The 27,688-nt window shown below is 45.2% G+C and overlaps 1 protein-coding gene across 2 annotated transcripts in view; it reads left to right on the top strand.

Moving 5' to 3' along the window:
• The window catches only part of CAMTA1 (calmodulin binding transcription activator 1), an 814,502-nt gene that overhangs the window by 766,000 nt on the left and 20,814 nt on the right, over positions 1-27,688 (top strand). Inside the window, exons 12-16 of one of the 2 annotated variants that reach the window (XM_080800235.1) lie at positions 20,106-20,257; positions 22,632-22,828; positions 23,230-23,308; positions 23,492-23,807; positions 24,245-24,768. In XM_080800235.1, the coding sequence (XP_080656361.1) occupies positions 20,106-20,257; positions 22,632-22,828; positions 23,230-23,308; positions 23,492-23,807; positions 24,245-24,768 (1,268 nt within the window). The remainder of the gene's footprint in view (positions 1-20,105; positions 20,258-22,631; positions 22,829-23,229; positions 23,309-23,491; positions 23,808-24,244; positions 24,769-27,688) is intronic. The other variant, XM_080800232.1, reaches the window with a different exon arrangement.

The following is a 27,688-nucleotide window of genomic DNA, read 5'->3' as shown; positions in this document are numbered from 1 at the left end:
AGGTTATGTATTTCCTTTTCTTTGTATTAGATCTAGAGAGTCATCATGTTTAATGTTCTAGAAAATAACATTTATTTACAGGATATGCATTTCCCCCAATAAATTCAGCTTAGTCGTGAAAACAGAGAAGTGCCGTAAATATCGTAAATATCGGAGAGACCTCCATTTAATCATCCTGGTTAATTATATTCCACAAGATCAAAGTGGAAACACAGTATTTAATGCAGTAGTTAAGAACAACATTGTGTTATTTAACATTTTTAGAAAATCAGTCTTTCTGCTTTTGTGATACACACACATAGACACACACATTATTAGTTCTGAGGACCCTGCTGGGCCTTTCCGTCTACGACAGCAGCTGTCACAGCTGCAGGCTATTCACGTGGGACTGTTTTAGAGAGCACAGACAACAGGTTGAACGGAGGGTTTTGTACTTCATGTGAGAAAGATAGTGCAGTTAAAGAGTTCATCAATGGTGAGCGTCCCTAGCGAAAGCCTGGAGGCCCTTTATTGATGGCTCAGCTGCAGGTGCTCTCTCAAAAGCCCTCACCTTCTGCCAGTGCAGGAAATGGACATTTTGGGGATCTAGAATTTCCTTTGGGAACCGTCAACATTTTTCTCATGTTTTCCGATCACTGCTGTTGTGAACGTTTCAAGCTTCAGGACTGTGCTTGTGAGCTGCCTTTTTTAAATGTCTAAGGGAAAATTGTTAATACATTTATTTAAAACACAACTTTAGGAATCACCCGGAAAGGTCAGTAAAGACCATTTTGTTAAACTTGACATTGTTCTTTAGCTGGTGCAGTGGTTTCTGGAAGTCATTTGTTCTTAGCGGTGTGCATCCTCCCACCGCTTTTCCAACTGTTCATTGTGTGTCTGCCATGTCTTCTCACATTTAAAGGATTTTGCTTCCCCTGGCTTAAAGTGGTTTAATATTTGTATTCCATCGATCTTTTCAAAAAGAGACTCTCTTAGTGGTGCCAAGTGTTCATTGTTAAATATCAGCCGTGGCATCCTGTCACAGTATATAAGCTGAATATTTGGGAGCTTATTTCAGTTATATATTCCTTTGCCAAAAAGCAGTTGGCATGGACACGTGATGTAGTTTGTGTACACTCACTTTTTTTTTTTTTTTAATGATTTAAGGGAGCCTACAGAGATACAGGCATACCTCGTTCTCTTGTGCTTCGCTTTAATTGCATTTCACTGATAAGGCATGTTTTACAAATTGGAAGTTGGTGGCAACCCTGCGTGGGAGGGAACAAGTCTGTCAGCACCGTGTTTCCAATAGCATTTGCTCAGTTCGTGTTTCTGTCACATTTTGGTAATCCTTGCAATCTTTCTAACTTTTTTTTATCGTTATATTTGTTAGCAGTGATCTGTGATCAGTGATTATGACTTGCTGAAAGCTCAGTTGACGGTTAGCATATTTTAGCAGTAGTTTTTAATTAAGGTACATAGTTTTTTTTTTTTTAAGACAGAGTGCTGTTGCACACGTAATAGACCACAGCAGAATATAAAAACAACTTTTATAGGCACTGAGAATCCAAAAAATGTGACTTGCTTTATTGTGATGGCCTAAAACCAAACTCACAGTATCTCTAAGGTGTGGCTGTATATATATCACACGATGAAGCAAGATAAAAATAGGTGAAATAAAGAAGGATAAAGCCAAAGGAAAGTGAGGACACAGGAAAGGCAAATGGGGGCTCTAATGAAGTTGGTAGCATTCATTCCATAAAATTTTACATACTCTGGAGGCAGGCCATAAACTGCATTCTGAGCTTTGTGGCAACAGTAGACTGATGTAGGGTTAATTTTGTCTTCCTTACAGCTGACATGGATTTTCTTACATTCTCTGTAAGGTCTGACAGCCAGCCAGGACTTTTCAGTGCCAATGGGAGAAGCCCAGATGAGATGCACTGAATGACATTGAAGGCTGCAGGTCACTATTAGTCACATTTAACATGTGGGAAGTGCTGAGGAGCCTGCTGGGTGTCAGGAACATGATAGTGTGAGGGTAGGGCCCCTCATGATCATGGAGACCATCACTTGTCCCCTTCCTGAGTGGATTGCCCTGAAGTCAAATGACCATCTTTCTTTGCTTTTCTCTGACACGTCTAGACATGGGTTAACTCACACCAGGCAGGCTAGGGGATGCCTTTACCGTCAAGAAATAGTTACGATCCGCCCCCTAAGCAGCGCAGCAGCACGGAGGCTCATTACAGTCATGGCACCATACTTTGTAAATAGCGTCTTTGCTTTCTGTACTACTGGCTGCGTTGATAATGCCTGTACGACCTTGCTTGTTGCTTTATTTCAGTAAAGTTCTTTTTGTGTACTAACACATTTTAGTTCCAAAAATATCACGGTACCTATAATTTTTGAATTTTTATATTGTCTGTTTTTAAACAAATTTTTAAAGGGTATATTTATTTGAGACAGATACAGAGCATGAGCAGGGGGAGAGGCAGAGGGAGAGGGAGAAGCCAGCTCCCCGCCGAGCCAGGAGCCTGATGCCAGGACAATGGGATTGTGACCTGAGCCGAAGGCAGACGCTTAACCATCTGAGGCACCCAGGCACCCCAAATTTTATGTTGTCTTGGAAGCACTGAATGTAGAGCATAGCTTTAGACATATGACTTATAGAAAGATCAACCAGTCAACACATTTTTTAAAGTACCTATTATAAGTCAATTGTTAAGCAAATTATAACGTTATGATAAATTTGAGAAAGGTACAGTATAGAAGGAATTTAATCAGGGTGAATGTGTATAGGAGTTAAAGTAATAGTGATGCTGAACTGATATACTATCTTTGTAATATTGAAAGTAATGGCACATGGCATAAGTTCTCCCAAATACGTTAAATTAACATTCATCAACTACCAAGATTAATTAGTTTGCAGGTTTTTTCACCTTTCAACTTTCACCACTCTCAAATCTGACCCCACTCTCTTAGCCAGCCTTCCCCTGTCTCCCAACAACTACTCAATATTCTAAATTCTCTGAGGCTAACTCAAGTCTTATTAATGAAGCCTTTTCCCTCATCTGCCAGCGTAGATTAGCGGCTCTCTGCAGGGCATGTTGTCACCTAGGCTGTCCTCTCCCCTCCCCGGCTGGCATAGTGCAGTCTGGGGGCTGGAGTTCCAGGACCGCTGTTGACAAACAGATTACACATATGGTGTTGTTTAGTGCACAGAACGAGAAGGATGATTCTGCTTCGTGCACTCCGTTGAGTCTTGCTTGTTAGTCAGTTAGACACAAACACCGCAGGACCTCCCAGGCAGAGCAGTTCAGGGTCTCTAGGGGGTTGGGGTTTTCATTCAAGCGGGCTTGAAGAGTCCTGGCCTGTACCAGCGTGAGGTCTCTAGGTCTGCCACCTGAATCATCGTTCTGGCTTTCTTGGGATTGCCCCGACGCTTGCCATCTAGGAACGTGTATGGGTAGGAGCCCTTTGCTGTGAAATAATACAGTAGGGTGAGCAGCTGTGTTGTTTTTCAGCCCTGTGCTGAGCAAATGAGAAGTCTCAGGTAAATCCCCTTATGTCTCTGGATCAGTGCCTTACCTGTGCTCTAAACTTAGGAGTGGTTCAGAAGATTAGCAGTCGGCAGCACTGGTTTCTAAAATCAGCGTGCCCTGTGCACGGTAACTGTGGATTTGGGAAGTTTTTGTTTCAGGGGCGTGTGTGTGTGTGTGTGTGTGTGTGTGTGTGTGTGTGTACAGGAATTAGTTCCTTCTGTGGGCCACAGTTAAACGCTGTTGAAAGCCCCTGCATCAGATCTCGAGTGCTCTTTAAGTCTCAGTGTTTTGCAGTGACTGTCTTCCATGGGATGTGTTTGTTGCAACAGCTGATTTACCTAAAGTCGAAGGAGCCGAGATACTTCTGCAGGTGTGGAGTTCGACAGCAGATAGGATTCCAGCTCAGCTGGAACTCAGTATACCTTTTTCTGATTTCTTCAGGTAACAGAAATGTTTCAAATGAGCATGACAGCTTATTTCCACCACAGTTTAGCCCATGTTTTATAGGGAGAGTCCAATGATAATTTTGCACAACCGAGGTATATGTAATGAATATTTAATTGAATATTTTTTTATTTGTAAGTGGGAGCAGACTTTCACTATTTCTTTAGTGAAAGGATCCACATTTCAGTTACTAGAGTCACCTTAGACTCCTCTTTTAGCTGCAAGTAACAGAACTCCAACTCAAACTGGCTTATATAAAAAAGGGAATTTATTGACTCTTATGAAGTTCAGTTTTGGAGTTCTCTTCAGGTACAGCTGGTTCCAGATGCTCAAGTGATAGCGTTAGGAACTCGTCTCTCCCTCTTGACTCTGCTCTTGTCTGTGTTGATTTGATTCTGATTTCCACAGTGCTAGCAAGATGGCCCCTTCAAGGCTCCAGGCTTGTATTTTGCCAATTTAGCAAATATCTCCGGGAAGATGGCACATCTTTGCCAGTTGTTCCAGGAAATGTTCTGTTCTTCTTGGCTCAGCTTGACTCATGTGAAGAGGAGGCGGTACCCTCATTATTAGCAAGGCCTGCCTCTCTCTCCCTGGAAACAAGAATTGGGGTCAGCACCACCTGAACTACACACAGGGCAGGAGCAGCTCCCAAGGAGCAGCAAGGTGCCATAGCCAGGGAAGGGGGAAGGGATGCGAGGCAGGCACACTGTGAGGGAACCGGTACTTTTTGATGGTCAGCCTGATAGTCCTCTTCCTAAAGAAAGCACCATTCATTCTGAAACCACAGAAGCTCGTAATAAAGCCAAGGCCTTGATTTTATTCTCATGGTCTCATTTTAAATGAGAAGACACCAGAACCTTCACCTTTTAATAGGTGCTGACTAACAATTCCTAGGACCATCTTCAGAAAATATGATTCAGGTCCTTAATATATTGTACACTGTGGTTTGGATAAATCAACAAAGAATTCATTTAAACATCCTTTTGTCTTTTCTAATGAAAGAAACCATTCATTCTGCTCTAGCCAGAATCCATGCCTCTGGCATTTGTGTGCGTGTGTGAGAGATGTTTCATCTAACAATGTAAAAAACAGGAAGGGCCCAGCCTGAAACTGATGTTGTTCTAAAGATGTATAAGTCAACTGAATGATATTTCTCAGATAAACAGTGCAACAAATGGTAGTATGTTCCCAGGCCAGCCTGAGAAGAAAAACCTTTGAACCCGTAATAGATACTCAGCATTTGCAGGAGAAAAATATTAAAGTAATATATATACTTATGTATATCACATTATAGGCTGTACAACACTGAACTGTATAAGCTACATAATATATACTTACATGTTCCCTTGTTTTCCTTACTTACATGTTAGTTACATATACTTACATGTTCCCAAACACATGAAATAATGCACTTTCTGTTTTCACATTAAAGTCATTGCTCAAATAAAAATAAAGGTACATGTGAAGTAACTTCAGTAAATGGAAACGTTCTGGCGAAGATTCTTAATGCATAGGGTAGAAGCCAAAATAGTTCTCTGACATGACATAGTCTAGCTCCCTAACTTTTTGGAGGAGTAAAATTTAAGTTTCTTGACAACAGAACTTTAACATTATTTTTATACATATTCAATTGTAATTACAATCTTATTTTTATTCTCAAGTGGCACAAAGAAAAGAGAAAGAAACCCTTCTGAGGTATCTTGAAGGTTGGAACAGTGGAAGGGACAGACAGTGGGTTCAAAGGTGGTTATGTGTGTCAGAGGTTGTCTGAAGTGGGACCGACTAGACCATCAGAAGAAGAGGAGTCGTCTAGGAAGGAAAAAGGAGATGGGAGGAAGGGATCTCAGGTCAAACAGCTTCCTATATTAGTCCCTGGGGACGTTCCCCCTTAACCCACATAGCTTTATCAGGGTCTGTGGCGGTTGGCGGGGCACCTGAGCCTTGCCTGGTGAGTGAGGACGGAAAACAAGGAGCGTGGACCAGGAGTTTCCTCACCAGACATTGTCTGTATCGGGATATTCTTTAGGACTAGTTTTAGTTCCTAAACTCTACTGTGGGAACATTAGTTACAGGATACGCTTATAAGAAGCTCCCCCAACCTCATACAGAAAGGTTCAGATAAGTTTCGGGAACACGCCTACCAGCCCTCTACCAGCGATTTACAGTGTGTGTTAGCATGTCAAAGTTCAGAGAAGTCCTACGTCAAAGAAAGGCACATGTATTTCGTTGTGTTTAACCTAGTAATTCAAACACATCTTGACACATTTTGTTTTTACGGGTCTGCTACTGAGTGGCGTGGGGAATCTGCGGTGTGCAGTTTGGGAAATGTTTCAGTAGACCAGCCCCGCGACGTCGTCCGGAGCCTAGAACTCACGGCCAGCCCCGCCCGTGGGTCTGTGAGTCCCATGATAGGGAAGGTACGAGTTTGTACATACGTACTTTTCTAGGAAAGGGTTTGTAGCTTTCATCACTAAGCGCCAATACGTGATGAAGGGCAGAAATCACTTGTTGTGGGTAACTTTCCTGACGAGGGAAGTCCAGCCTCTCCTGCACATTTTCAGTCTGTGCAGGGACATTGCTCAGCAGACGTGGCATCCGTCAGGGGCGTCAAGCAGTAAACAGGTGGCTGACTAGCCAGTTACTAGGCTTATTGTCAAATGGAGGTAAACACTGGCAGTTACTCTCTTCCCACCAAGAATTGTGGAAAGAAATTGCCTGTGTAGGACACCACCCTATCATTAAACTCCAGATGTATTTATTCCCAAAGAAGAAGACATGTTATTTCATCGCAGTAAAGAGGTCTGTTTTAAAAGTCGAGAGCCCCTGCCCCGCAGAAGAGAAATCTGTTGAGAGCTCCTTGATGACAAACTATGAAAAACCAACGAAGTACAGAAAGCTTTTCCTTCAGGAAACAAAACCATCAACTCGCCTACTTTTAGATTTAAAAATCAGGATCATTAAAATACTGTTCAGGAGACAGTGAGCAGTAGATAATAGACATGCAAGCAATAGTCAGTCTCACCTCGACTTTGACCAGATCCTCCGAGAGTGCTCAAGTCAGACCACACCCGAGCTTTGTCCACCTGCTTCTGTGACACAGTGTTTGGTGTCTGTTGATGCTAAATGGTGATAAACAGTCTCCGAAGCCCAGTACTGCCTTTGTTGCAAGGACGTCAAAGCCTGTGACATCACAGGCTATTGAAAACAACTGACCGTGAACTTGAAACTGCTTTCCATTTTGCTTCCTTTGCCAAGTTCAGCCAAATTTGGGACTCAAATTAACCATGTTGGAGGATCTCATGGGTGTCTTCTATAAAGTAGCTTTACATGAGCTTTATTTTACTCTTTCCATGAATCTCGATCTTACCTGATTATTAATTATAAACATTTTTGTTAGCCACTTCAGATAGACATACCTGGATCTGGGGTTGGTGCCAGTTGGGTGAGAGCAGGGAGGGAAATAAACAGGTTGAGGAAGGATGGGACTGGGGCAGGGAAGAGAAATCAGGAAAATGAGGAAGAGGGGAGAAAAAGAGACGCTAGGGATGTTTGGGGTTTTTGAGGGATGTTCCCCAAGGTTAGCACCCGCTGCCCTTGGAGCTGGTTATTAACCTTTTGTTCCGTTACTTAAATACTCCGTGAACCGTTAGACCCACTCTGCTCTGAGTGGAAGGATTAAAGAAGCCTGCTTTGGGGCTTCCTTGAGGATAGCCCGACAAGGCAGCCCCTCGACTCCATGAAATCAAGTTTCATCCCCATGTAGTGGAAAGCATGATATGTTGTTAGCCTTCCCACCTAATCCAAGGGATGTTTGAATACTGGCCTCAATAATTCATTCAGGCCTCACTGATTTGGAATTTGCAGAAATTTGAAGATTACTCTGGTCCAGAGGTGAGTACTTATGGGAGATGTAGATCGCAAATGTGTGGTCGAGTGGCACACAGACCCGGAGGGTAGACATTGTGCGTTCTGATGTGGCAGGCGGGGCCGGGAGCCACACTGCTTTCCCAGGGATTGTGACACCTCTGGAAAGGAACTTAATGGTTAAAATTGTTCCAAAACTCTCGTTTTCTCCCTCAGAGAAATATTTTTATTTCTGAAAAAAAGTTTAAAATGGTATAACTTGGATTTTTTAAATGTTTATTTTTCTATTGTCAGAAAGGCCCATGATAAACTGTAAAGTAGTATTCTTAAATCATTTTATCAATCAAGACCTACTTTTTAATACATCCATTATTTTGAAGTAGTATAGTTGTTTTCTTTAAAATATATGCATTTCAGTCTATATATTTGGAAATCACATCCTCATCTGTATTTATTCCAGAGTTTAAAAAAAAACTTAACAGCATTATGAAAAAGTATCATTGTAGTTAACAAAATTTCAAGTTCTAGAACTGAAACCTTTCTATGGAGAATCCAGTTTTACCAAAAAATACATATTTTTGGAACACCTTGGACTTTAACTCTCACGAGTAGGCAAGACAGTTGGGAATGTCTATGCAGATGGCATTCCTGCAATTAGTTCTGAGAGCGAAGCATTGACAACAGCAGTCCTCTAAATAATGATGGAGAATGAACTGGACACAGAGAAGGACTCTTCCGGCTAGAATCCCTAACACATGATTTTTCAGATGTTGAAACTCACCAAGAACTCAGGGCCAATTAACATTTATTATGATTAGTAAAATTAGCTGAAAGCAGCCAGGATTTTTCCCCCCCTCCGGGCACCAGGTAGCACACGTGATTAGCAAAGATTTTTTTTTTTTTTAAGATTTTTACTTTTTTTAAAGTAATCTCTACACCCAACATGGGGCTAGAGAAACCTGGAGATCAACAGTCACGGGCTCTACTGACTGAACCAGCCAGGCGTCCCAGAGTTTTGGTTTTCTTACAGAGTTTTCAACCGCCACCCCCCCCCCCCATCTCCTCACTGCCATAATATCTCTACCCTGCCCTTGTTCCGGAGCCCTGCCTCTGAGATGGAAACTCTCAGATGTAAGCGTTCTTGGATACAAGTCTCATTAGATGTTTTGTTTGTTTGTTTCCAAATGTCTGCTCCCTCATACATTCGACGGGATCAGGTAGAAGGTGGGCCCACAAGAAGGGAAGGGACTGCGTTTAGTAACCTGCCTAGAGAAAAGGACACCGCAGAAATGACTCCTAGAAACGCATTTTGTTCCACGTAACATCCTTTGCCTTGTTCTCCTTCAAACTCACATTTTAGAGCTCTAACAGATGAAGTTAAATCACTTATTCAGTAAATCCGTATTGAGGCCCAACTATGTGCCAGGCATTCCACAAGGCTTTGGGAATTTCACATGGACATAGTGATCGTAGCTGCTGGCTTCACAGAGCGCACAGGACTTCTCTTTACCTTCACAGCAGACGGAGGTTCTTGAAATAAAGGCTCCTGTCGTACTGGGTTTTGTATCCCTGATGGTGACCACGACATTGTGAGCTTTCTTGTTCCCTGTTATATCCCCGGAACAAGTGCTGAGTAGTCGTGCCTTGGGAGTGAAGGTTGGCTAGGCATTTGCAGTACAAACTGTTCTAGCCCTAATTCTCCATAGTTCTTCCCCAGGAATTTCAAGTGTTCGGGCATTTTTGTTGTTAAAGCTGAGCGCCGCAGATCAACCTCCTGGTGGCTCATTGAAGTTGTCTTGCCTCCTCACACTTCCTGCGCATTTTGTAGTTTTTCTCCACCCTGTCGGGTCTTGGGTGTTAGGATTTTCATCTCCCATTTTCCCACATGCACTTAAATTTCATCCCACCACCACACCTTTGTGTCCAGGGGAGGGAGACGATTGCTCACTTCTGAGTCTCCTCACAGGGCTTTTTCTTTAAAGACCTCATTAGTCTTAGTGGTGACATGTTCCCCTGGCCTTCACTCACTTTGCTGTTACTACGTTAGAAAGTCTCCTGTGCTTGTGGTATACCTGATTGTCCCTGGGTACTGAAACTGTTGTGGCAATGCCCTCCAGCTTTGTTTACTTTTGGAAGCTGGCAGACTTAAAATAGTCCCCTCTTCTGTAGACAGTGAGGGTAGGTAGAGAACCAGCGTCAGAGTTCCTGATTTCCATTGTTCTCACACCAGTTAGCTCTGGTTTCACTGCACTGAACTCCAGTCGGGTCTCCTACAGTATTGACCGCGCTGTCAGCTCCTGCATAATTCGGGGTGCTCTCCTATGCTTCATGCCACGGGCAGCACAGCTGAGCTCCTGGGGTGTGCCACTGAGCCTTCGTGTCCTTGGAGAAGAGGTTTGAAATTCTTGCCTCGTGCCCCTCAAGCTCTGGCATGGAAGGAGTTCAAGGGAGAACGACCTGTACGTTTGATTGGCTCCTCTTGTCACATTTGTTTCCTCCTTGCTGTGAGCTGTTGAGCAAGTCTCCTTGACACGTCCAAGACGCTGGATTCGCGAAGTGTGTGAAACACAGACCAAGGAGAAGAACTATGGATCTGAAGTCACTGCAAGTGAAGGAATTCCAAGAAGAATTGCTAATTTCCATTTGTCTTGGTATATAGAGTTGGAGAGTTTTTAAAAAGTGGAGTATGGCAGCTTTTTTCTGAGGCTAAATTTAGCCGTTGCTTTGGAAAATCAGAGTGGTACAACTTGTGCCTTATCTCTATCCGGCCCTTACCCTTCCCTCCGCACTTGGACATCTTAAATGGCCTGCCGGAGAGGACGGCTTCGTGTGCTCCAGGGGCCCCATTTATTCTGGGCAGGAATTAAGTGACTTCATTTTCCCTGTCTTTCTGAGCTTCCTAAAAAATTTAGGAGGCTTCCTAAGCAGCAATTGCAGTCCCTACAGAAATAGTTCAAGTCATGCCTCCTTTTGCTTCATCAGCTCTTCCTGCCAGCGTGGCCAAGGGCTGCAAATGGAATGAGAGATGGCCTCTCATTCCCGGTCCAAATAGCAACAGGAGGGCACATGTGCACTTGAGCTACAAATAACGCGTTTTAAAATAGCAGGTGGTATTTGATGATTGCTCCTTCATTCATTTACCTGCCAAGGCAAAACTTTTTCTCCACCTCTGGCAACCAGACTGGAGGTGGCTCCGATCAAGCAATTGTAGCAACAAGTTCTCGTGCTTGCAGATAGTCCTTAGCCGGTTTCCAAGCATTCAGATCCACGCATACTTCATGAGGCTGTTCTAAAAAATCTTTAAGACAATGAAAATTTCATGTTTCTGCAACAGCCTACCCCCGACGGGCCCCCAATGGACTTGTGGAGCACTTTTGTGACTCATCATAGACACTCCTTCCATAAGGTATGCTGCCAGCCATGTGTGTTCCACATACTCCATTTTGCCAGGGAAAAGTGGAAATATGTAAAATAGATCATGCGAAGCTCAGGACTGCTGCAAAATCCCAGTTTGTGTCCGTAAGGAAGTCAGATATTTCTCAGCTCTCTCGCCAGAGTCTTGCACCAACGTGCTGCAGGTACATAATTTCCTTCCCTGAGCTGAAAGGAAGTGGCAGCCGGCCAAGTAAACTCCTAGAGCTTTCTCACGTGCTTTCAAGTCAGTTCCATTGGGTTTGCATCATCCTGACCACTCTTGCCACGGGAACAAGTGGTAGGCTGCTGCTAACTGGTATGCAGCCACCTGGAGTCCCCTGTGGCTAGTGGAGGTCACTCAGAGCCCTTGCCCCAGAGTTTGATAACCTCGGCAATAAATTGGCCTCCAGAAGAGGTTTTAAATTAGAAAATAATATTCTTTTCCATTGACTGAGCACCCACTCTGTATCTGGTCCCGGGTGCAGACAAGCTCCCTGCTTTCAGAAAGCTCCCTCTAGTAGAAAGGACACATGTAGGAGAACAACTCTACGTTTCATTGGCTAAGTACTGTTAGGACACAGGGCAAGACATGAAGGCTCGCTGGGCATAGTGGAAAGAACGTGGATCTGGAGTCCAGCCTGTGTTCAAATCCCTGCCCTGATACTTACAAGCAGTATGACCTTGGGCAAGCAACACATTTCTGAGCTTCAACTTCTTCATCTGTCAAATGAAAAGGAAAAGCTTTCTTTTGATTACTTTGAGGACTAGAAATAATACATGTGGATTAATAATAATTAGTATTAATTAATAATAATTAGTATTAATAATACCTAATAATTATTATTCAGTAATAATACTGAAGTGATGCATGAGCCATCCTCTGAAGAACAGCAAACTCACCAGATGGACTCAGGAAGAAGTTAGCATGACCAAAGGGCCAAGGGCATTTGGACCCCCAGTAGATTGAAGAACGGTGAGTGGTAAGAGTCCCTAAAGAGTAGCCTGAGACAGCAGGTCATGAGTGTTCTATGCCATGCCAGACAGCCTCAGTTTTATTTTGTAGGTCAAAGTTGGGGCAGGGAGGGGGTGAACTTAAGTTTTTTTAAACTAGATTATCTGATACAATGTCTGAAACGTCCTCATGTACTGCTCAATAGAGCCCTGAAAATTAATAAGGTTCCAAGACTCACAGAGAGGTCATCTATAGGCAACAGTAGGCACAGCTAAGTGCTAAGAGCCTAGGAAGTCTGGCTAGTAGTTGGTTTCCTGATGGAGACACTTTCTTACATCAGATCCTTAAATACTTGGGATTCTCCACTTTTACAGAAGTAAGCACCAACCTTTCTAAACTTAGAACATACTGTGGGAAGTCTGACTTCATGAAATTTTCTCTGTCTTTAAAACTTTGGTATTGTTCAGGAATTTAAGTTTTTAGGTAAGTATTAACTTGGGACATTGTAAAATGAGTCCCTTTGAGGGTTGGGAATCCCTGTCAGAGAGGAAGATATGACCCGTGACTGCTGCCGAGCCATGTAACACTTGCATAACAGCCCTTAAGGGGAGGCTGGGACATAGTGAATCCAGCAAAGGAAAAGGGGATATGAACCCCCAATGAATCATTCATTGATCCTCAGGCCAGTGATTTGCTGGAAGTGTTCCTTTGACTTCTTCTTGACCTTTGTAATGCTCAAAGCTGTTCTGGGATTATAAGTATTTTTTCTGTATGTTTTCTAATATTGTTGTGGGAAACTCTAAGAACTGGATTATATATAGCAAGGTAGTTGGATAAACTACTATGCTATGTTCCATACCTATATTTTTGAGTGACAGAAATTAGACGTACAGATTTCTTTATTGTAGTTCAATACATCAGTGGGATTTCTTTTCAGCATTTAATATATTGGCTTAGTATAGCCAGGTAGCTCACAGTTACTCCCACCATCATCTTATCGACATCTGAAGTACCCACCAGAAGGTTAGGATGGACACTGCAGTGCTGTGTTAGAGGTGTGGAGCTCAGTGTGGACTCAGTTTATTTCAGTGTGTTACAGTGAGATACAGAACAAGTACAGATGTGTCTGCATACATGGGTTACACTTAACATGTGTTTCCTCACTCTGTCCCCTGAGAGGGCCAGGAAGCAGTGACGCCCCAGCAGCAATGAGCACACCCACGCCCAGATCTTGGCTTCTAAATGCCATTCGCCAATAAAAGGAACCAGAACTCCTTAGAGAAATTGCAGACTCTAGGGCTGGGGCAGGTCAAATAAAAGTTGAAGCAGAGCGTCTTCTAATGCCAGAAAGTAAGGAAGTGCCTGAAAAAGAAGGGAAGAGGCTGGGGGTATGTCACACGGACACAGGAGCCAGCATGAAAGAGCTCTCAGGGGCCAAAGCTGGGACGGTTTGAGCAAGAAACAAACATAGTATTGGATTATGGCCAAAGTGTAAAGTAAATATGCATGAGTTCATATGGATATAAATAAATGGTTGATGAAATAAATTCAGAAGGACAAATCTCCCTTGTAGGAGATCTCCAAATAATATATGTGGCTATTCCCCCACCCATGAAGTAGAGCTTTATTCCCTTTTCCTTGAGTGTGGGCTGGACTTACTGACTGACTTACTTGCAAAGAATAGAGTATGGAAAGAGGATGATATCTTTTTTTTTTTTTAAAGCATTTAAGCTTTTTTTTTCCCTTAAGATTTTATTTATTTAATTGACCGACAGAGATCACAAGTAGGCAGAGAGGCAGGCAGAGAGAGAGGAGGAAGCAGGCTCCCTGCTGAGCAGAGAGCCCGATGTGGGACTCGATCCCAGGACCCTGGGATCATGACCCGAGCCGAAGGCAGAGGCTTTAACCCACTGAGCCGTCCAGGCGCCCCGAAGATGATGTCTTCATCATAGAGCAATCTCGCAGACAACACCCTTGATGTGGAAATCAAGGTCCACATCAGCAGGACATCATACACTACCAGTGTCGTGGGATGAGCAGGGCCTCCTGCCTCTGTCATGTTCTTCCTGAAAACTCATGACTCCAGTCCAGTCATTAGAAAACATATCAGACAACTTGAACAGAGGGACATCTACAGAGCATGTGACCAGTGCTCCTGCATACCATGACTGTTGTGGAACCAGGAGCTAGAGAGAAGACCATCTCATCCAAGGAGAGAGAGGGTGTGCTGTCTGCAGCTGGATCCCCGCCCCGAGAAAGTACCTTACTTCCATCGGCGAGTCTATTTCAAGTCTATGGTTGAATTAGTAATGACGCCACTGAGTGTCTGTGTTTTGAAAGACAAAGGTACCATGGATGAAAGATGTCACTGTTAGGGCAAACTAGGCAAAGGTTTGTGGGAGTGCCACGATCTTTGCAAGTCATCTGTAAATCTAACATTATTCAAAAACATTTTTTAATGCATTTTTTTAAAAGATTTGAGTTATTTGAGAGAGCAAGTGAGCACACGAGTTGGGGTAAGGAGGCGCAGAGGAAGAGAAGCAGACTCCCCATTGAGCATGGAGCCCAACTTGGGGCTCCATGCCAGGCCTCTGAGATCATGACCTGAGCCAAAGTCAGACACTTAACCGACTGAGCCACCCAGGTGCCCCTAAAATGTATTTTGTTTTTCAAAGAGTCCCATCATTTCCAAGAGTCCCATCAGTATGACTGGGTCCCCGTCCAAGAATTGCTCAGACTGAAGAAAGCCTCAACACTTTAAAAAATTTCACATAAATTTATCTCATCCCCACAAAAACAATAGGATAGTGATATCTCCTCTTTACACATGAGAAAATTGAGGTGCAAAGTGGTCATTTTTAAAAATCATGCAGCAACAGGATTAAATTTAGAGCTCTCGTCTCTACTCCTATGCTCCTTCCACTCCATCACAGCTGCCCAGTCTAAAAATGCCACTTCTGCTCAAAAGGGGATACAGAACAGGCTCAGGAAGAGGCTGACTGTATTGCCAGCCAGACCGCTGCTGCAGAGTGATCAGGATTATTTACTTTCCATCTGGGGCGCAGGCACGTGTGTGGGGGGGGGAGGGGTCTTGAATGTCGTGGGAAGGAATTGCTGTGCGGTGGTCGAATGCCCTTGTTCCCTGAAACCATGCACATGAATAGATCACTGCAGAGACAAGCAAGACACAAAGTCTCAGCTGGTCAGCTGAGAGACGTGAGCAGTGAGGCGGTAAGATTTGATGGGAGTGATCAAGTAGCGTCTGATTTGTTACGGACAGCGGTGCAGGGGGCGGATTTTAAATAGTTTTCAAGTTTTGCCCGATCTTAATTGGCTGTGTACATGAGAAGAAAGTATGCAAGCTGGTGGTGTTGACAGAGCCAGTGTGGATGGAGCTAGCGTGGTTTCCTTGAGGTCGCGTCTCATGCGTCCACGCTGGGCAGCAACCCACGCATCTGCTCGAGCGGGGAGTTCTTGACCATTCCTTCACGAGCACTCAGGTGGAGAGAGGATTCATTCTGGTGGAGGGAGGTAGGGTCTTAGAGCTGTGGCTCCTGAATGTGGCCCCAGACCAGAAGCATCAGCATCATCTGAGAACTTGCTAGAAATGCAAACCTCTGGGCCTCACCCACACCTCCTAGGGAAAACCAAATAACCCTGGGAGTAGGGCCCACCCCATCAGTCTGGTGGTTCGGATGCCACCTAGCATGGGAGAGCCACCGAGGAGGGGAAGCCTCCTTTGAGGGCGGCCTCCATCGGCAGTGAGGGATGAGCACCGTGGCTAGAGCCCACAGACACTCAGCCACAGGAGAGATGCCCACACATATGCCTGGAGCTTCTGCTCCAGGAGAAGTGGACCAGTGCTTGGCCGTCACCTGGGCCCTATCTTCAGGGCCAGGAGGGGAAGGGGAAGAGTGGGAGAACCTTTCTGTGGAAGCAGTGTCTTGTTGTTTGGTGAGACAGAGCCCTAATCCTTCTAGACAGGAATGGAAAGCTGGGGGCGGCCCGGCAGGAGCTTGGGCTGGAACAGCTGCCTTCCCTTGCTTGGGCATCAGGAGTGTAAGGTGCTCATGGAAGCAGGTCCTCCTGGCACACTTTTGTGCGGTCCAGTGCTCACAGGGGAGTAGTTGGGTTGCTCACTCACACTGTCCTAAGGACATGGGGCTTGGAATCCCTCAAAGCTGAGTCCCTGTTGGCTTTGTTTGAAATGTCACAGGTGAGCACTGAGGCCAAGTGTATCAGCCCCCTAGGTCTATACATTATTTGTTTTCTCTCTTCTCCCCCCTCCCTCCTACATATTAATTCAAAAATCTGGTTTATTGAGGCTGCAGAAATTATTTTTTGGCCAGCAAATGGGGGCAAGGACATCTGGTGTCCAAGTCACCCCCAGTGCTTGGTACATAGTAGGTGCTTGATAAACATTTGTGCATGAGTAAATGAATCTGAAATCTGCTTTTTTACTCTGTCATCAGAAAAATTTTGGCGGGGGGCGCCTGGGTGGCTCAGTGGGTTAAAGCCTCTGCCTTCAGCTCGGGTCGTGATCCCAGAGTCCTGGGATCGAGCCCCGCGTCGGGCTCTCTGCTCAGCGGGGAGCCTGCTTCCCCCCCCCCCCCACACACACACTCTGCCTGCCTCTCTGCCTACTTGTGATCTCTGTCAAATGAATAAACAAAATCTTAAAAAAAATTTTTTTTTGCTTCTCAGTAATTATATTCCCTTTATCCCATGACCATACATAATATACAATGGAGGCTCTGCCTTTGCCAAGTATTTTACAACAGTTTCCGCACCATCGTCAGACTATAAAACCAAAACAAGCCTACGGTCGTTGTGTTTGACTGGCTAGGAACAGAGACGTGAAGACCCTCACTTCGTCCCTCTGAATCAGCTCTGTGGACAGAGCAGGGCCCTGGCCGTGCTCAGAGGAGAGGAAGTGGGATCAGAAGGCTCTGGTGATTCTCAGTCCACACGGTACAGCAGGCCCATATGCTCCCGGATGCCCGCTCGGTCATTCCCATTTGAGGTTGTTTCTTATTTTAATTATCACTACCTTCCCCTTTTGGAGTTGAGAGGCTCATAGATCCCATTATGCGTGATATAATTTTGTTAAGAGGCAAATAATTGCTTCTGAGTGTCTTCATGAAGTGCTTCTCAGAGCAGCTTAATCACGTGAGAGCCAAGTGCACGGTTTGCCGTGGGGATGGTGCTGAACAGCCCAGAACGGAAGCCGGGACCTCAGTGGCAGTCACAGGGCTGAAACTCTTCGTGTTTTGATCTGGAGACACCATGTGCGGGGCCCTCCCATGTCAGGGAGGGTCTGTCTCTGCAGTGTCTTCGGGCAGGCACGAGAGGCCGTCCTCACTGCAACAGGGCACCTGCCGGGACAGAGCCATCTCCCCGGGCCAGGTGGCGGGCCAGGCGCCCCACAGCACCCCGCTGAGGCAGAGCACAGCCAGACACTGCTCTCTCTGCCCTTCCGCCCCTGTGCATGACACGGACGGTTAATACTGGCCCCTGTGCTCCAAACAAGTGCTCGAAACCAGCGAAATGGGTTCTGAACACTCGTCGGGTGGGTGCCGGATTCGGAGGCTGCAGAAGAGATCGTCAGTAGGTGGCTAGAGCAGCTTCCCCCGTCTCAGTGGGCTGCGTGAGTGTCTGTGAGTAGATGCGTGGCATGATGGGGAAGAAGCAAGGACAAGGGCCACGAGGCAACCCTGCCATTCGACTGGGAGTCACACTGAAAGGGAGGATTCTTAGTCTTTATTTGGCTCCACATAAAGGAGTCCTGCATTCTGCAAAGTGTCCCTTTTCTAAGGGAGAGGGCATGGAATGAGGATTCTGGTACCACACCGTGAAGGCAGGAGGGTCGCATGATGGCAAGGACCACGCACAGTGCATCACACGCAGACTCAGGGTACTACTACCTGTAGGTGACCGGCCACGGAGATGCTCAGCACAGGGGCCTTGGTGTTTGTCGTATCCGTGTGTATGTGTGCAATGGGCACGGAGACGTTCTCTTTCACTTTCGGTGTTGTTCATGATCTTTAAAAAGCGGTCTTCCTCCTCTGGCTTTGTGGTTTAGTCAAGTGGCATCCGTGGGACAGCAGTCTCAAAAATCTTCCTGTGAAACAGGTATTTACTGTCTTGTTATTGTAAGAAAAAGTTCTCTTTCCTAGGGTAACACTAATTCTGTGCGTCTTTTCCCACAACCTCTCCCTCCTGTTGGTGTCATGTAGGAGTGAAGCTCCATGCTTCAGCCCCAGAGAGATTAGTTGTCTTATGCCTCAGTTTCCTCCTCTGTGAAAAGAGGGTGAGAACAGTACCTACCTCACGATTCTTATGGAGAGTACATGGGTTAATATTTGTAAAACGATCAAAACGGTGACGGGCACACGGGAAACTTTCCGTAAGTGCTGGCCGTGCCCATTGGTTTATTTATTTAGACAATTACTCACCGGTGTTGGGATTTACAGTCAGGCTGGCCAGGTGTGCTGATAAAATACTCCCGTCCTGAGTCCTTCCTTTCCAGGATTCAGGTGGTGGTATTTTGAAAATAGTTCTGCCATTAACCATTTGGGGCCAAATAGGTTGTCCCCGCTGCTTAGTCAGTTCCTCAAGACAGTTAACTCCCTTGTCAGAAGATGATGACGACGTGGAACTGACGTGTTCTGCGCATTTGCACATACTCAGTCCTCACGACAGCCCTGATGTAAGTATAGTTACTATCCCCAATGAAGAGTTGAGGAAACTGAGGCGCTAAAGGTTTTGTTCAAAGCTACGCGACTCTTCTGTGGCACAGCCAGGGTTCTTAACTGTGTACTGTCTGGTCAGGGGCCCCTCTCCAGGTCCACCCTCTGCTCTCCTCTGCTGTGGTCTGACCCCCTGCCTTCTGCTTCTTGAATACCCTGCCTCAGGGCCTTTGCATCTGCTGGTAACTCACACAGCTCTTGCAGACCTGGCTCCTTTTGGTTCTGGTCAAACTCAAGTGTCGCCTTTCCTGACTTATCTGAGTTCTAGCCCCACCCTGTCTTTCCTCGTCAAGTTATCCTGCTTGCGTCCCCTACTCAAGCAGGAAGAGGCCTTTTCTGATGGGTTTACTACTAAATACCTGACACAGCATTATTTAGAATTTTTTGAATAAATATAGGTGCTAACGACTTTAATAATGGTCTTAGCTCCTTTTCTTATGTATGCGTGCAGCCCAAATCCTGATATGCATGTGTGTGTGCACATGTATGTGGGAGTAAATGTATGAATGTGGAGAGAGAGAGTCTAATCTTAGCAGTGCGGTGCAGAAGCACAGACTTCTTCGAGTTACAGTCCTAGGCGCAGCGGGAATGGCCTGGTGTTTTTCCTGTGTAAAGGTAGAACACTTGGTTGTATCGGTCTTAAAAGACCGTCATGTGTTAAAGGAAATGTGTGAGGGTCTCAGCCAGTGAATGACCTGTGTTTTTTCCCGTGTTTGGGTTGAACAGATAATACTCTTAAAAAATACGTGTATATATAATTTATGTAGACACACTGTTTATACATACCGACACACACACATCTTCCTTTCTTCCACTGATTTAAATTAAACTGTGCTTTTTTCATTTATTTGTTCTGGGGGCTTACCTATCAGATCTCTCCAAGGCTCCCACTGGGAATTTGGCAAGGAAATGGGGTACCAGGGACGTGAAACCAGGACTTTAACAGAAAGGGATTTTCTATTCCTTTAGCGGAGAACTCTGAGCTGCTGTAGATGCCGCAAGTCTTGTGGGAGGTGTCGGGCTGAGTCCCGGGTGGAAGTCTGGCCGGGGCAGACCTCTGTGGCCGCGGTAGGCTGATGGCAGTCCTGCAGGCTCGACTAGGCCCCACGTCGACTGCTCTTCTTCGGGAGCACAGCCTCACTCGTCTCTGTTCTGCCCTAGATAACCAGTTCAGGATGTCCATCCTAGAGCGCCTGGAGCAGATGGAAAGGAGGATGGCTGAGATGACGGGGTCCCAGCAGCACAAGCAGGGGAGCGGAGGAGGCAGCAGTGGAGGGGGCAACGGGACTGGGAACGGAGGAAGCCAAGCTCAGGTACCAGCCTGCGTTGACCGTCACCTCTCGTCTCGTGTGTGTCTTACTGATCAGAGAAACAGTGGGTCGCAAGTCCTCTGTCCGGTACTGGTGTCATTCCTGAGCTAATCCCAGAGAGTGCTTCATGATCCTGTGCCCCGAAGCATTAAGATCTGTGTAATAGCAAAGAAGCCTCGAACTGTGGACCTTCCCGGGTGTTGACCTCCTGGAGCCTTAAATCACTGCTGTGGATCTCAGAATTCACTGCTGCCGCCGGGCAGTGGGAGTTGAGGGACCCAGGGAAGAAGTAGGCCTGATGGTGACTCAGAGTTCAGTTGGACTCTATTCTCTATTCCATATTCCATATTTATGTTAGGTATAAATATGAAACATAATTGAATTCAGTAATTCAGAAACCTTTTATAAACTCAAGAGACCAACATGAGGACCCAGAGAAACTGTCTCTGTAATTATTTGGTGGAATGGCATTATCTGTTCTATCCTGTTTCACGTATGCTTTTTCATAACTTCCAAGAAGAATTTGCCAAATATAGGGAAATCACTAGATATTTTTTAAGAGTCCCATTAGAAGCCTTATAGAAATTTCATTGAGGATCTTCATTTTGAGAAAATAAAGTGCATTTAGGATCTTCATTTTAGGATCTCATTCATTTGAGAAATTTCTGGGCAGAAATTATTTTTCAGGAGACCCTGGAGACAAATTTAAGGAAATAGAGAGTGTTCCTATCTCTACTACTGAGTTATTCCCTGCAAACTTCAGGTCACCATCCTTTTTTTCTTCAATATGAATGATGTTTTCCTGTAAATTTTAAATTTGGATTTTAAATTTAATTCTAATTTTAATCTAATAGGCCACACCCAAGAAACTAATCTCTTTTTCCTTAAGTTTTCTTCTTTCTCACCCCTCTTCAGAAATGCAAAGGAAGGACCTGGCACACCGTAAAGTGTCATCAGGGCTACTGTAGGCTTCTTTTTCACCTGTACTCCTAAATTTTAAGAAAGAAGTGTTCATTCTTTGACATATCTCATGACTCAGATAAGAGCTTCCCATGAAAACCTTTTCCTCTCACCAACAACGGTTGCGTGGTAATGTCTTCTTAGCAACTTACCCTTCAGTAACTGGCCTAGTTGACCTGCTCCCATATTAACTGCTCTGAAAGACCCTTCCGTCAATCTAGTTTGGCTTCAATAACATACCTGTGTCCACCTTTCATGATAAAGATGCAGCTATTTTTGTTAATGCAAAAAAAAAAAAAATTTCCTCCTCGCTCACTGACCCATAACTCCCCTGTGCTTACGAATGTGTCTGGTACGTGTGGGGTGGCTCTGCCTGGGCCTTTTGAGGCAAGGTCATTGTACTGCAGGTCGGGCTCACCCACCTGAGCTCTTTTAAGATATTTTGACAGTCCAAGCAAGGATGACAGTATATCTATCATCTGCCTTTTCATTTTTGTAGACATTTCCCCCCCGACCTAAAAGTAAAAACAAAAAACAAAAAAAAAAAAAACACAACAAAACAAAACAATGAGAAGCAACAATATTTCTGTAGTAATTGAATTTTGTAGGCTTTCTTACTGGGGGTGGAGGGGGGACACTTTTTAAATAATTCCAGAGGTGAGAATCAGGCTAGAAGTATCATTTATATGGTGGGGGGGAAGGTTCAGCAGGTAGCTGCCATCACAGAGACTCAGACAAACTGTTGAGGGGACTGAGTTTGATTTTATTTCTCTTGCTTTACAACGGAATCAAGAGAAGAAAGCCGCAGCTGAAATTCATGAATTTCTCTTTCCCGTGTACCTCTATTGTTATTAATAACACTTAAATTTCAGGATCTCTAATGCTTTCCCCAAAGGATGGGATCATTAATGGATTTTTATAAGTGTTTCTTTGGGGGGAAACAATCCCCTTCTGAGTGACTTAATTCTCCTTAAGGAGGAACCAGGGAGGCAGAGGTCATGGTATATTCCCAGGGGCAAGAACTGGGACGGCTACCCTGCCTCGCTCTCCTACCAGTCCACGGTCTACAGCATGAACTTCAACTGGAGGCTGGTGGCACCTTTTTTTTTCTGTCAGATACGCTTTCCCCGAGATGGAGCAGCATGATGTTCATGATCAGAGTGTCAGCTGTGATAGACAGACTCTGGTGTTCTCAGAGTGATGGAAAATTACCCTATGCCACGAGTGTGGCCATGTGCTGCTGAGCTGAACCGAGCACATGCTAGTCTCCGTTCCACGGTGCCTCTTTATGTGCCCTTTGCTGCTTCCCAGCGTGGGCGGCTGGCCGTAAAGCATTTGTTTCTCCTACATGAAGAGGCTGACTTGGCCAGGAGAGGCCCTTGGTCCTTAGTCGTTAATGCGCACTTCCTCCTCCTAGTGCACTTCTGGCCCTGGGACACTGGGGAGCTGCTTCGAGAACCGTGTGGTGGTCGTGTGTGAGAAGATGATGAGCCGAGCCTGCTGGGCCAAGTCCAAGCACTTGATCCATTCAAAGACCTTCCGTGGGATGACCCTCTTACACCTGGCTGCCGCGCAGGGCTATGCCACGCTCATCCAGACCCTCATCAAATGGCGGTAAGGCTGGGCCGTGTGCAGCTGGGGCTCTTCCCTGCCCGTCCCTGCCCATCCGCTTGCAGCGTCCTCCTTAGCGTTTCCGCTGGGAGAGAGAGATCCAGCCAGTCAGCGAGCATGACCATGGCCCCAGGATCAGAGGGCTTTCTCTGAGGACAGTTCCCCAGGGAATTTTAGGAACTTCCGCCCAAGAAATGTGGGCCTGCGGTACTAACTCAAGGTTGCACTTCTGTTTCCTCTGGACTGCTGGTCCAAACCATGTTAGGAAATTAGGGGCTCTGTTTCCTCTCATCAGGGATGTTAAACACCCACTATGGTTTCATCTTTGTGGGTTTTATAAGGTTCTGGTGTCTTTCTTGAACACTGATTAATTGTGCAGTAATTTCTGGTGCTATCCCTTACAGCACAAAGCATGCAGATAGCATTGATTTGGAACTGGAAGTTGACCCCTTGAATGTGGACCACTTCTCCTGTACCCCTCTGGTAAGGAATAGGTTCATTTGTTCCTGAACTCTTTTTAACTGGCATAGGGATATGGTGACATTTTTACGGCCCCGCTGAGATTGCCAGCAAGGACCGGTTTGTCACTTGGTAGCAATAGTGAAAACAGAATATGTTTTTTAACTTGTACTGAGAAAACTTGCTTTCTGTTTTGCTGTCTTTTAGATGTGGGCATGTGCTCTAGGGCACTTGGAAGCTGCCGTTGTTCTGTACAAGTGGGACCGTCGGGCCATCTCTATCCCTGACTCTCTAGGAAGGCTGCCTTTGGGGATTGCCAGGTCAAGGGGTCATGTGAAATTAGCAGAGTGTCTGGAGCACTTGCAGAGAGATGAACAGGCTCAGCTGGGGCAGAACCCCAGAATGCACTGTCCTCCAAGCGAGGAGCCCAGCACGGAGAGCTGGATGACCCAGTGGCACAGTGAAGCCATCAGCTCTCCAGAAATACCCAAAGGAGTCACTGTTATTGCAAGTACCAATCCAGGTAAATACTCAAAATTATTACGTCTCAGACCTTGACAGATTTCCCATTCGCTTTCATGCAGCTACCCTCAGAAAATCTATAGGATATTCACGTACATTTAAGGGTTTGGTTTTTGGTTTTCTGTTTTTGTTTTGTATGTTTTCAATTTTTCCTTTAGCTCTAAGAATGCCTACTGCTCCCCCTTCCCTTCCCAAAAATAAATGCAGAAAGTAGCAAAAAAAAAAAAAAAATCTGTGTCCGTTCAAGAAAGAAATACACATTTTAGAGGAGGACTATTTGAATCTAGTATATTCTGCTGGGGAATATTTAAGTGTTAGGGACATGTCTTGAGTTCCGGCTTTGCACTTTGTGTCTCTCAGGCATAGAGAAAGTATTAATTCTTTAAGATTCCTAATTTTATCGCCTGTCCTGACTATCCTTTCTACTGTACTTTTCAGAGCTGAGAAGACCTCGTTCTGAACCCTCTAATTACTACAGCAGTGAGAGCCACAAAGATTATCCAGCTCCCAAAAAGCATAAATTGAACCCTGAGTACTTCCAGGCAAGGCAGGAGAAGCTGCTGTCCACTGCACTGAGTCTGGAACAGCCAAATATCAGGAAGCAGAGCCCTAGTTCTAAGCAGTGTGTCCCCGAGACAATCAGCCCCAGTGAAGGAGTGAGGGACTGCATCCGGGAAACCTCCCCTCCCACTCCAGAGACTGCAGGATTCCAAGCCTCTGGATCTCAGCCTGTAGTAAAGTGGAATTCCAAAGGTCTTTACATTGGTGTGTCTACAGTACAGGTGACTGGAACTCCGAAGGGGACCAGTGTAGGAGAGGATGCAGCACCTTCACAGGTGCGTCCTCGGGGACCAACGAGTGTCCTGATGATGGCTAACAGAGAGGTGGTGGATTCAGAGATGGGGCCCTACCGCGATAGCGCAGAGCGCGCGGAATGCTCACAGCCCATGGACGAGATACAGGTAAGCGCGGACAAGGTAAGCCCGGAGAGGCTGGGCCGTCCATCGTCGCTCCCTCCCGCCGTCCCTCCCTCCGTCCTTACGGGCCCGTTTCCCGGGGCCGTGCGATTTGCTCGCCAGCAGAGGGTTAGAGGTGCGGTCTTACATGGAAGAATGTTGGAGTATCTTCTTTGTGGGCCACATTTTCATTCAGCGACTCAAATGTTGTTTGAATGGGGCCTGAACACCAGCGACCTGGGGCTCAACAAATCCTTCCCTCTTCACACCAGCTCCTCGGAGCTCACTCGGGGCCCTCTGGTGGTCTCCTGCTTCCCTCCCATGTCCAGGGAGACGGAGAGTTTAACAGAATCATGGCCCAGTCACTGCTAGAACAGGAGGCCTGTGGCTAGAATTTGACCTAAGTGATCCAATGAGCACAGCTGTCATCTGGCCACCATTAAGGCGTATGCGGCGTGGGGCTCTTGAGGTGCAGGGAAATATCCCTGAAGCGGATAATTGTCCTTCTCACACACCTAGGAGCTCCAGAATCCTGTTGGTACATTAAATTCGCAATAGACTATGAGAAGATAGACTGCAGTAAACTAGAGGTTAAGCTATTAAGTAGGCAAATTCCATTAAATAAAATATACTACGCAGGGGAGGACCAGAGGAGCAGCCAAAGAGGATGAGTTCGACTTGCTGTCTGTCCTCGTCCCTCTACAGCCCCAAACAAAGGTGGCAGGGGAAAAAGTCCCATGAGAAATTGAGTAGGGTACAGGTCTAGAGAAATGCCATCGGAAGGAGGGGCCTGGAGAGCCCCTGTCCTGGCGGGCGTTCACAGGGAGAGGGCCTATTGCGGAGCTGCTCCTCTTCGTCCCAGGATCCCCTTCCTGCCGCCTCTGTTGGCACAGGGAGAAGAAGGTGGGGTGCGGGCCCATTACTTACCTGCCCATCACTGCAGGTTGGGGGAGGCCTGCCAGGGAAATTGAAGAACTTGTTAGACAGGAGGTTAGCAACGTGTTTCTGGAAAGGGCCAAATGGTAAATATTTTAGGCTTCATGGGCCATATAGACTGTCATGACGACTGAATCTGCCTTTCTAGCACAAAGGCAGCCTTAGATAATATCGAATGAACGAGTGTGGCGATGTGTCAGTAAATCTTTCTTTACGCAAACAGGTAGCCTGCTGGATTTGGCCATACCGCATGTCAATACTAAGCAATCTAGGACAATATTTATAAACGTAAACAAAATAATAAGTTACCAGACTCTGAAAATCCTTGCCGTTCACTGGGGCTCTCTGCAGCAAAGGAAGTGTTCTGTGTCTGTACTGCCCATTACGGTAGCCACTGGCCACATGTGGTCTCTAGAGCCACAAAGGTAGCCAGTGTGACTCAGGAACTGGATTTCTGATTTTATGTAAGTTCGATTAATTTAAGTTTAAATAACCATCGGATAGCAGAGCTTGGTAGCAGCTGGCCTTTGCTAAAATGGGATTGATGCAGGAAATAACCTGAAAAGTTCTACTTTACATTTTCACTGAGTCTCGAGAGAGTAACATTTTGCTACCTGAAGAGCATCTAGCTATGAAAAAGCAATAGTCTCAAGAAGATTTCACCAAATTAAAAAAAAGACAATGAAAAATAATTAAGGAATTAAAGAAATAATGAAGTACTTCAAGCCAGAGTTCATGGAGGAGTGCACAGTAAAACCAGCAAAACCGATACGTCTGAGGACTTAGTGACAGTGTGACTGTACACACAGCACTTGTTAAGGGATGCTTGAAACAGAGGAGGAATCCTATTTTAGAACTAATATTCTCATTATTTCAATAAAACTAGGGAGGTGGGGAAATGAAGAAGGTGAAGGGTATGAAAGCAGCTCTCTTACTTGGGGAAGATCGTAAATTTTGTTCCATTTGTGTTATCGATAGATAAATGTAGGCTGAAATAGGCTTGCTTTGTATGTCGGGTTAATACATCGCATAAAAACAGGCTACCGAATTTCTAAGTCATTGAAGGGTGGAAAAGGGAACTGGGGCCCATTTGGGGAAAGTTCAGGAATGGAAAAAAGTAAAAATGAAGCAACAGAAATAATAAGCAGAAAACGTAATATTATAGGAATATTTTCAAACATGATCCATTCCCACTTTGCTATCTGGCAATTCTATTAAAAGATTCTCAGATTGGGTAAAAAAAAAAAAAAAAAAAGAAGAAGAAGGCAAAACATACTATATGCTGCTTATAAAAGACAGAACTGAAAGAGATGACACAGAAAGAGTGAAAAGGAAGCCGTGGGCAGAGATAGGACAGACGAGTAAGTACAAAAAGAAAAAAAGATTCAAAGTACAATTCAAGGCAAATAGTATGGACGTATCATTTGTTGAGAAGATACAACCCATCCACAGTTGTGTAACTAACACAGCCTCTGAATACTAAAGCAAAAACCAGTGAATACAAAGCAGTGTGGAACCACACTCAATCATAGTGTGAGACTCACATTTACCTCAGAATCTGTCCGAGCGAGGAGGTATGGAAAGGATATGAGAACCCGGAACAAGGCTATTAGAAAGCTGGCTTTCATAGACATATTTAATATATGTGATGGATTTAATGCAGGATATGCTTGTATGTAATTATGCAGGCGGATGTGATTCATACACATAGTAAGTATAGAGATGATTCTTCTTTTTCTGTATCCTAGACAGATCCGTGAAAATTGCTCCTATGTTAGAATACAACAAGAATTTAAACAAAAAACCTAAAGCTGCACATTTATAGACTGTCTTCTCTCACCACAGCACAAGAAATTTAGAAGCAGATGATGTGACTTTTCAGGTCCTACTGCTTAGAATGTTATTATTTTGTTTAAAGTCATTTAAATTTCCTTGCCTTTTGCAGCCGGCACAGTAAAAAGTGCGTGTGTCGCAGCCCAGCGTGTGGCAC

The sequence above is a fragment of the Martes martes genome (genome assembly GCF_963455335.1).
Source record: "Martes martes genome assembly, chromosome: 4".
Lineage (NCBI taxonomy): Eukaryota > Metazoa > Chordata > Mammalia > Carnivora > Mustelidae > Martes > Martes martes.
This window is presented reverse-complemented; position numbering and strand designations above follow the sequence as displayed.